Source organism: Nothoprocta perdicaria, unplaced genomic scaffold (genome assembly GCF_003342845.1).
Source record: "Nothoprocta perdicaria isolate Ctin4 unplaced genomic scaffold, notPer1 scaffold_14, whole genome shotgun sequence".
NCBI classification, from domain to species: domain Eukaryota; kingdom Metazoa; phylum Chordata; class Aves; order Tinamiformes; family Tinamidae; genus Nothoprocta; species Nothoprocta perdicaria.
Window position 1 is genome coordinate 6,241,497 of NW_020454538.1, and position 9,904 is coordinate 6,251,400.

General features: G+C 53.5%; 2 protein-coding genes across 2 annotated transcripts; one reads left to right on the plus strand and one right to left on the minus strand.

Annotated features, from left to right (window-relative positions):
- Positions 1-110: 110 nt before the first annotated feature.
- On the plus strand, positions 111-4,052 carry GRPEL1 (GrpE like 1, mitochondrial; the record flags this gene model as incomplete). Its single annotated transcript, XM_026034217.1, has 3 exons — positions 111-299; positions 1,111-1,192; positions 3,046-4,052. Coding segments are annotated over 3 exons (618 nt in total), but the record flags the coding sequence as incomplete, so codon positions are not given.
- Positions 4,053-7,911: 3,859 nt separating this feature from the next.
- TADA2B (transcriptional adaptor 2B) lies at positions 7,912-9,495 on the minus strand. The gene is made up of 2 exons (XM_026034164.1): positions 9,226-9,495; positions 7,912-9,093 (listed from the first exon to the last, which is right to left on the minus strand). Exons 1-2 carry the CDS (start codon positions 9,493-9,495, stop codon positions 8,101-8,103), a joined length of 1,263 nt encoding a protein of 420 aa, XP_025889949.1. The 3' UTR covers positions 7,912-8,100.
- Positions 9,496-9,904: the final 409 nt, after the last annotated feature.

Sequence of the window (9,904 nt, forward strand, 5' to 3'; positions counted from 1 at the left end):
GCGCCCGCCGCGCCCCGCCGGGACCCTCTGCGGCCGCCTCGGCGCCGCACCTCCGTAACGTCCTAACGAGCCATTTCCCCCCCCTTTTTTCCTCATTTCTTCTTTTTTTAATTTATTTTTCTAGTTCCAGGACCTCCCCGCGCCTTCTGTGCGTGGCGACGCCGCAGAAGAACGCGGGCGGGGGCGCRGAGGAGGAGCAGAGCCCCGCTGCGAGCGAGCAGAAGGCCGAGCCGAGCGCGGCCGAGAGGCTGCTGGCCGAGGAGAAGGCGAAGCTGGAGGAGCAGCTGAGGGAGGTCCATGTGAGTGGCGCCGCTTCGGGCTTGGGGCTCGGCATTGCGGTAACATCCAGGAAATCCTTTCAAGGGTCGGAGTGTGTCAGTGAGCAGGTGTTTGCGTGTGCCCTGACAGAACGAGGTTTCCAAAAGCGCAGCTGCTTTCATGTGATAACTCACTGATAAAGGGTTTAGAGAAAGGGAGTTTAAACCCTTGCTCCTCTGCTCTGGCCTAATGAGCCTTGTGTTCCCTCCCGGGTGTGATGTCAGCAGCGAGGGAAGGAAATGGAACATGTGGATTAACCAAAGATACGGCTTTTCTGGATAAGCAGTTTATGAAGAACGTTTGAGACGCTGAGAAGTAACCCCAGATCTCCTCTAAACAGAGCGAGGAATCATAAGGGGGTTAAGATTCCTTTCTGATGCCCTTCCAAAGCCCTGAAGGACCAAGTGAGGTTTAATTTAACATTGCTATGAATGTTTCTATTTTCTGTTGGCTACCTAAGATGAAAGCCAACATCAGGAAAAGTACAAGCCTGGTTCACAAAACTTTGTTTGTCCTTAGTGCTGAAAATTCCTGCCAGCCTAATTTGTAGCAGATACAGAAGCCCATCTTGTTGCCTCTGCTTTCCTTGTGSCTGCACTGCAGTGAGGCCACATCTGCCCGTGGAGCAGCCGTGCTGYGGTACTTGGCACACTGTCTTAAATTCATCTTTAAACTGAGGGTTTGGGCCATGTCCTGGTTTAAAATGCTGTTTAATAGCAAATGTATTTGAATCACTGATGAGCACTCCAACACGTGTAACAATCACCTCTGTAACGATGTTTTCTCCTTCAGGACAAGTATAAACGAGCCTTGGCAGATGCAGAAAACGTGAGGCAAAGAAGCCAGAAGCTGGTGGAAGAGGCAAAGCTGTATGGTCAGTGGAGACCCTGTGTGTGTGTGTCTTCCTACGAGCCCAGAATGCCCTTTGCAACACGCTCACCAACCAGCTGAGCTGCCCAGCAGCAGCTTTGACAACTTCCACCTCCYGAGCGTTGGGGCTGCTTGATCAAAAACATATTCGAGGCAGAAAGATTTAAGTAGTTACTTATTYGCTTAAGCTGATTTTGTCTCAGAATTATAATTGTCTCACTAGACAAGGGTGGTAATTGGTCTGTTGAGGTCAACAACTTGGAATTTTGTTTGAATTTAGTATCTAATTTCTTACAATGTGTATCATGCTTGGGAGTTTTTCAGTAAGAGTTTTAGCCTGGAGTTTCTTTTTTCACAGGCAGCCTCAAACTTGCAGCTTTTCCTTCTGCTCTGTCCCCCGTTTTGTTTTTGTTTTTTGAAGTGTTGGTGACTTCTCTGCTCTGTTGAATGCYGTAGCCTTCAAACCCAGGCAGTACAATCKAAGCAACTGGGTTTTTTCAGCGACAGGCCTTGAGGAGCACTAACACAAATCCTTCTTCCAAGGCCWGGCTGACAACTTGAATGTCTGAGTKACTTTTTTTATGATTCAGACACAGAGATGTAAAACAGATTGTGTATAAATGCTGCAGCAGAACCTGCTGTGGCATTTCAGTGCTGCAGTGTCAGCGCTGACTAGAAAATGGAATCTGCTTCTTTTGCCAACCACTGTTCCCAGCTGCATAGTTTAATTCTGAATGTGGAAGACAGGGTCATCAGCTATTATCTGCTGTGAGGAAAAGGTTTTTCCCCGTTACATGGTACTCTAACACAGTCTTCATGGGTGTTTGAATGCGGCATCCTCAAGTTCATTTTTAATGCCCATTTTTTTCAATAATAAGATCTCTAGCATGGAAGGGCTTTGAGCCATGCCTAGGTCAGAGGTGCTTCAGTAGAAATAAGTACATTTATTATGAAAACTGCATTTCAGATCAGCATCATTAATATGTGACTTTTTCTGTTAAGGGAAGAGAAATTAAATTCTGAGATTTGCCTAAGTCCATAGAGATGCAAAGTCTGCAGATGTAACATAGGCAAAAATCTGCTGAAAAACTTGTTTGGTTTGATTCAGATGATGAGACAACTGTTTCATCTGTGGTTGGCATAGTTGCTTGAATCCTAACCATAGCTTTTATATTTGAAATACTAACAAATATTAATTTAATATTTTTAAAACTATTTGGACATTGTCACTTACTGTTTTATGGAAAGATTGAGTCTTAAGGAATGTTAAAGTGACTCCTTTTCCTGAGAACCTGTTGAYCCCTCTAAATCTTGCGGTCGTCCCCCTCGATCTCCTTTGTGGCAAGTGAAGGCATCTCCCTTGCCAATCTCACATCACTTCTTGCTGCAGAAAATGCTGCAGAAAATGCAATTAAAAACATGACACGTGAGATGGAAATACAGAGATAGGGCAACACAGAGCTTTGGACTTCAAGCAGATCCCGAGATGAGAACAGACATAAAATATATTCCTCMGCATGAGGAAATGACCTGAAGGCACCTGATGTTTTCGGTCACTTCTGGTTATAAATGTAACTGTTAAGGTCAGCTCACCAGCCCAGCTTCAGCTCTTCAGAGCATTAAGTTGATTTTTGTTTTGTTTTGTTTTTTTAACCCACAGAATTAGGAGGGGGATGTGGTTTGTAAGGAACAGTAAAGTCAAATATAATGTSTGAAACTGGGAAGGACGCTTTACCCCCGCTGCTGGATATTATTATCCTTGCAAATCTTAAAATATACAGGTTATTGCTGCTGTTCTTCTTGAACATTTGTTTCATTTACTGGATGAATCCCATTCCCTCTTTTATTTCTTTAAAGGAATTCAGAGCTTCTGCAAGGACTTACTAGAAGTTGCTGACATCTTGGAGAAAGCCACAGAGAGCGTCCCGAAAGAAGAAATTAAGGATGAGAACCCTCATCTGAAGAGCTTATACGAAGGGCTTGTCATGACAGAAGTACAGATTCAGAAAGTGTTCAAAAAACACGGGCTGCTCAGACTGGACCCTGTCGGCGCCAAGTTCGATCCGTACGAGCACGAGGCCCTGTTCCACGCGCCCGTGGAGGGCAAGGAGCCCGGCACCGTGGCGCTCGTCTCCAAGATGGGCTACAAGCTGCACGGGCGCACGCTGCGGCCCGCGCTCGTCGGTGTCGTCAAGGGCGCCTAGCGGCCCCGCCGGCCCGCGGCTCCTCCTGCGTCTGCCTTCCCTCCCTCCTCCGCACCCGGAGAGGGCTCCGTGAACCACCGGGGAGCTGCCCACGGATAATGGAGCAAGGATGGAACCTGCTGCCTCGGGGCCTCCGACAGCACCGTGTCCCATGAGCGCTAGTCCCACATGCGGGGGTGAAAGCCCTCAGGCCCTCTGATGCTTCGGGTAACAGTCAACAGTCAGTGCTGCTGCACGTGCATTAAATTGGAGGAAAAAACACCCATGAGAGTTTTTACGTTTTGTGTTTCTCACTGTTTTTGGAGGGAAAATCCAAGCAGTTGTTCAAACACTTCCTTTTGTTTTGTGGGGTCTGATGTTGCAGAGAAGTGGGTGCAAATAACSGTGTCTCTGCACGTGCCCAGCAGCCTCCCAGTGCTCATGTGATCCGTGGCTTTTGTCAGGGACGGTCTCCTCCGAAGCAGAGCCTCTCCCARCACGGAACCTGCCACCTGTGAATTCTGACCTGTACCAAAGGGGCAGCGGAGAGCAGGCATCTCTTGTAATTGTTTGGTCCTTTTTGTTCTATATTAAAGCTGTCTCTCACAAACCATCTAATACTTGTATGGCATTGGAGAACCTACACAATTTATCCTCTCTCTGGATTTTTAATTAAAGATTGTATAAATTGGTTGAGATGATTTTGCTAGTAAGTTCCAAGCCTTGCAATGAGTTTGTTCTGCACMGTCTATATGAAGCCCTGTTGAAATTCAGAAGAGCCAGATGAGTGAATAGCTGAGAGTTTGGTGCCTATTGCCTGCTGGAATTACATAAATAATTAAGTGGTTCAAGGTGTGAACTGAGTTTTATCTCTATTTCTTGGGTTTACTCTTCTAGGAGCTTAATTTTCAAGGTGCTTTTGTTGTGCTTAACTCTACCTACTCCTCCCTGCAAAAGTCAGGCTAAGCTACAAGCAGCTTCTTAAGTGTCCGTGTTGCTCTGCAGCCCTCAGGCATCTGGCAGGAGGGGATGGGGCTTGACCAGCCTTACAGCTGACAGCGTCTGTCCTCCATCCTCAGAGCTCAGCCCTTTAACACTGATAAACCTTGATAGAAGTTTAACACTGATAGAAACTTGAAGTTTTTATCAGCAAAGTTCAGCTGAATGTCCCTCCTTCCCCCCTYCTAGTTTTGCTGGTTTAAGGTTCTTATCTTTCCGCTTGAGGATTGCTTCTGAAAAGCAGGGCCKTGGCGCAGTCACCCTGTTATTTACTGCCCGGCATCCTGTGTCACCTTTGGGGTTAGTGCAGTTCAAGGCTTTGTTAATTCCCAAGTTGAAGCAGCCAAATCCCTGCTTTGACTAGGCAGGGGAGGCAGAATGAAGTCTGCATAAAGCTTCTTGCAAACTAAGAAGTGGTTTCATGGAGTACAGGGATGAAATGTGAAAGCGGGAGAAAATAAACCTAGGGGAAAAGGATTTCAGGATTTCATGTCCTCTGGAAGCCACTTCTTCCCGGCTGTGTTAGAGCACCCTGGAGGTGTGTGAAGGAGGACTGAGCAAATGTTTCTGTATTTTTAAGCAGGAACCCTGCTTTAACTTTACATTATGCCTTTAAGGAATCTGGCCTTATTAAAAAAGGCCCCCCTTAARGAAAAAACACATTTAAACTAAACTCAGTAATAACTTCCCTAGTAGAGCTTTTTTTTTCCCCTCTTCTGTAGGGTAGTAGCCTCCATTTGTCACTTCCTGCCCCAAATCTCTCCTTCAGAACAGAGCTATCACTTAGTGCTACCTTTGTTTAGCAGAATTGCCCCTTTCAGGGTACAGCTTCAGACACTCCAACTCTCASCTTTCAAGTGAATGGCTGAACACCTGATTGAGGGGGTTCCTGCTCCCCGGCCACCGCTCAGCCCCTCGCAGGGCTGGGGGCACCGTGKGCTCTGCCCTCCGCGGCCGGGGCAGCTCTGAGGAAAGGAAGGATGAAAGGAAGGCAGCGGAGAAGCCAAGGAGCAGCCAGGGAAGCCCCTGTTAAACCTCTGGTTCCGCTAGTCCCAGTCGTAAAGCTCACTCGCTGTAGGTTAGAACTTGAGGTAAAAGGCAACACTGTTGCTTTGGCAAAGCCTTCCCTCTTCTCCTTATTACACAAGCTACATTACCAGTTAATCAATTATGGAAAGAAACTTTAATGCAAGTTTATTTATCAGTATACAATGAAAAAAAAATAGTTATCCCAAAACAGAACTAGCCAAATGCTGAGTGTGCATAATCACCATGATCATCATCACCRTCATCCTCACCACCGGGAGCTCGGGGTGCCCCGCTGGCGGTGCCAGGACACAGGGCGCCTCCTTCCCGGTGCCACCTGCCCCGGCTGGAGAGCCCCTGCCCGGCAGGACCCCCTGCCAGGAGCTGTTCAACAAGCAGGAGCCCTGCAGCAGCCGCACGAGCAGCACAAGGACCAGGCCCAGGGCGCTGCGAGCGGGCACAGCCTGGGCGTTACAGCAGCACTGCCAGCACAGGCGATACCGTTAGTAAGAGCTTTAATTAGGAGGTTAAGCACAGAGAGAGCACAGCCGCTCACCAGCGAGGCGAAGGCTGCGGCACTGGCACAGCACAGGCAGCGCTGCCGGGAAACGCGAGAGCTCTTTCTGCAGCGTTAGTTCCAGCCCTTGCAGCACAGAAGAGAAGCAGCAGAGCTGTAACAATTTGCTGGATTAAGATAACTGCGTATCAGCTTAAAAAAATAAAATAAAAAAATAATCAGCAGCTCACTCGAAGGAATGCTCAGACTAAACCAGGTCCATCGGAAGATATGGACCAGCAGCATCCTCTAGTGCAAGTCGTGCTTAAGGTAAAAGCGTAGCTGACACCGAGACACTGCTGCTAGGGAAGCCCTTTCCAAGGGATTAGTATTTGCTAAAGCAAACATTTACTACCTTGAATTTACTTGCAAGGATTAAATAAATATCCATTTTTTCATACATTAAAAATACTTTTATTTTACATTCATTTTGATGTTCAATAAGTTACGTCTAGCACCAAGGAAACATTTTGGAGGGGGCTGAGGAATTAAAGACTACAGAGTGGCAATGCAGAACTCATGTGCAGAGAACGCAAGTGACTCCGTGGTGCCTAGAGCCTTTAAGTTACTGTTACGCTGGGCTACGGACTATTGCTTCAGTTAGACTCAGATGTGCCAAAGCGCTGTAGAAATATAAAAATCAGAGATWTGAGGAAAAAACTGCACCTGCCCACGAGCCTTCGCGGCAGCGGGAGAGTGCGCGGCCGTCCCCAGCGGAGCCCCGGCGCGGAGCAGGGGCCACAGCCCCCTCCTTTCTCAAAGGATGCAACGACACAAGCGCGAAAGAAAAAGGCACTAGAGTTGGTTTCCCCTTGGAAATGCTGGTTTACAACCGTGCTCCTTTGTCCCACRCTCCCTGCTAACACTGTTTGGGAATGCTGGACACACGACCTGAAGGAAAGCTGCACAGCTCCCAGCAGGAAACCTCTGGCAAGAGGCAGAGCTGCCGCTGCTGGGGCCCTGGCGGCTTCCTCGGCGGGTGCAGCACAGGGTGCCCACACATGGCTACGTTTCTGCTCGTTCCAGCGGGCCAAGCTCTGTCCTCCAGCCTGGCCGTGCTCCAGAGCTGCCTGCCCGGCCTCCCCTGCTCCTGCTCCAGAAAAGGCCAGGGGAAAGAAAAAAACCAAACCAGTTATACGAGTGACAGACRCCCCATGCCCGCTGCCACACGCCACCCTCCATCTTTCCATCCACCTGGTTCGGTTCTGGCACGGGGACTGCAGAACTACCTGCACCAAAAGGCCCTTGCTACCTGTTGGCCTCCTTCCCACAACAGCAGGTGCCACCTGGGCAGTTCCGCAGCGCCCRGCGGGCAGCGACGCTGCCCTCCCCACGGCAGCGCCCGGCTCGAGGTGCCACAGAGWCCACAGGGCCCCCTGCACCTCGCATTCCCACCCCAGCAGCACCACTGCTTTCAACCCCAGCTCACAGGCACTACCAGCTTTGAGATCCCCTTAACTTCCCTGGGCCTCCCTGCACATTCTGGAGAGGCAGCTCTCCCGACCACACAGCTCAGAAAGCAGGGACGGGRACGGAGGGGCTCTCCCCCTCGAGAGGTGACAACAGCAGGCAGGGACTTGGCCCCCGAGGCTCCCAGCTGCCGCGAGGAGCCCGTGGCAGCCCTGGTGCAGCCCCGCAGCCAGCCCCAGTGCCAACCCCACTCCCAAACCTGCCGCATGCTGGTTAACCCCGGCTCCGGGCTCAGCTGGGATCGGCACCAGGGCTGGGCTCACAGGGCTCCRCGTCGCTGTCACCTCAGACCCAAACCAGGGGACAGGAGCGTCTCGCTCACCAGAAACTCTTTCGCACCTCCAGGGGAGCAGAGCCATTCACGGACCCCGCAGCCCCAGGCCTCCCGGGCCGGGTCACGCGAGGAAGAAGCCGCGGTGCCGGCGGCGCCGAAGCCGCCGAGCGGCGGCCGGGCGCGCGGTCGGTTCCCGCCACCGGCCGCGGCGGGGGCCGTCCGAGCCCAGAGCGCGGGCGCCACGGGGCCTTTCACTTCTTTAGCCTGTTTTAAGCAGGAGAATTTCTGAATCTCTGGAGAGAGAAGGGGAAAGAAAATAAAAAAAAAAAAAAAAGAAAAAGAAAAACCCACGGAGTCCTCGAGGCCACAACGCGCCTTGGAGCGGGGTTCAGGTGGGCTGCGTTTCATGAGGCATCCCTGGATATCCAACCGCTCTCTGTTAGAAAGTTTAAAATCCTTTTCTTCAGGACTTTATCTAGGTAACTGGGGAGGCGACTCTTTGAGGGGATTCCTTGTCTCTTTTGGAGGTGGTCTTTAATGATTATAGTTTTCACAGTTACGTAGCGCGCGGGGCTCAGGTTCAGGGAGCTGCAGAGCACCTTTTCTCTGTCCGACAAGAGTTCAAACCCAGGCAGGTTTTCGATGGCGGCGAATTCCCCTTCCTTCCCGTCTTCCTTGCCCCTCTTGGCACTCGCTATGTTCTTGTTCTCCTTTCTCTTTTCCCGTTTGTGCCTCGCCGCCTCGTACTCCGCCGACTCCTCCATCTTGGTGATCCCGTTGCGCCGGTACCGCTGCAGCTCCCGGATCTTGGCCCGCAGCACCCGCTCCTTGTGCATGTTCTCGAAGAAGTCCTCGAACTCCTTGCACGACATGAACTGATAGAGGGGCCGCAGCTTGAGCCGCAGCTCCTTCTCCTCCTTGGTGATCTTGCGCTTGGGGGCCTTCTCCTTCTCCTTCTTGTCCTTGCCCAGGAAGGCGGGCACCAGGTTGTAGTCGCGGGCGATGTTCTTGCGCCGCTGCCTCTCCTTGAGCTTCCGCACGTACATGTCCACGTGCGCCCGCTTCAGCTCGATCTCCACRTCCTCGTCGTCGTAGTTGACGGAGAGGCCGCTGATGAGCGTCTCGGCGTCCTGGTCGTACTCGATCTCGTAGTCGTCGCGCAGCGGCATGTAGCCCAGCTGCTGCTGCTCGGCCACCGAGATGTCGAGCGGCGGCAGCGGCGTGGTGAGGCTGGGCGAGAGCGGCCCGCCGCCGGGGCACGTGTGGTCCGTGACGCGGTTGGGGATGGCGTCGGGGATGCAGGCCTTGCCCAGGTTGCCGTGGATGTACATGCTCACGTAGTGCTCCATCACCTCCTGCGGCGAGCGCGACGCGCCCACGTGCGCCGCCATGTCCTCCTGCACGGGGAGACAGGCCCGCAGGCCATGGCGGCGGCGCCCGGCGAGCGCGGCTGCCCGCGGGAACGCCGCGGCCCCGCGCCAGCCCCGCGCCAGCCCCGCGCCAGCCCCGCGCCGCCCCGCGCCCCTTACCCAGTTGCCGAAGCCGAACTGCTCGATGGCGTCGAGCAGCAGCTGCTCCTCGCGGCTGCTCCAGCCGCCCTCGGCCTCGGCGCCCCACAGCGTGAAGCGGCCGCCGTCGACGAGCTGGTAGCCGTGCCATCGGCGGTGCGGGCCGATCTCGGCGCCGGCCGAGAAGCACTCGGGACACAGCTCGATGTCGGCGCACTCGGTGCAGCGGAAGCGCAGCGGGCTCACCTCGGCCAGGCAGTACACGCAGTACTTCTTGCCCAGTTCCGCCATCTTACCCCGCCCGCCGCGCCGCCGCGCGCACGCGCCGCCCCGCCCCCGCGCCGCGCGCGCCAATGGACGCGCGCCCGCCGGGCGGAGCCGCGCGGGCGGCGGCCAATGGGGCGAGCTGCTTCGCACCGCCTCTCGGGCGCCCGGCCAATGGCAGCGGCGCGTCTGGGCGCGGGGGGTGCTGGAAAAGAGGAGCGGGCGGATTGGACAAGCTGAATCCGCCCTGCTTTGCCGCAGCCAATCACGAGTTCGGCCCTGAGTGACCCCGCCGCTGAGTGGTCGCCCCCGGAGAGGGGCGTGGCCAGGCGGCCTCAGGGGAGACCTGGCGGGGCGGGGCCTCCCGCGGGCCGGCGTAGCCGAGTCTCGTTGCCCGGGCAACGGGGAAGCGGTGGCACCCGCCGGGCGCCATGGC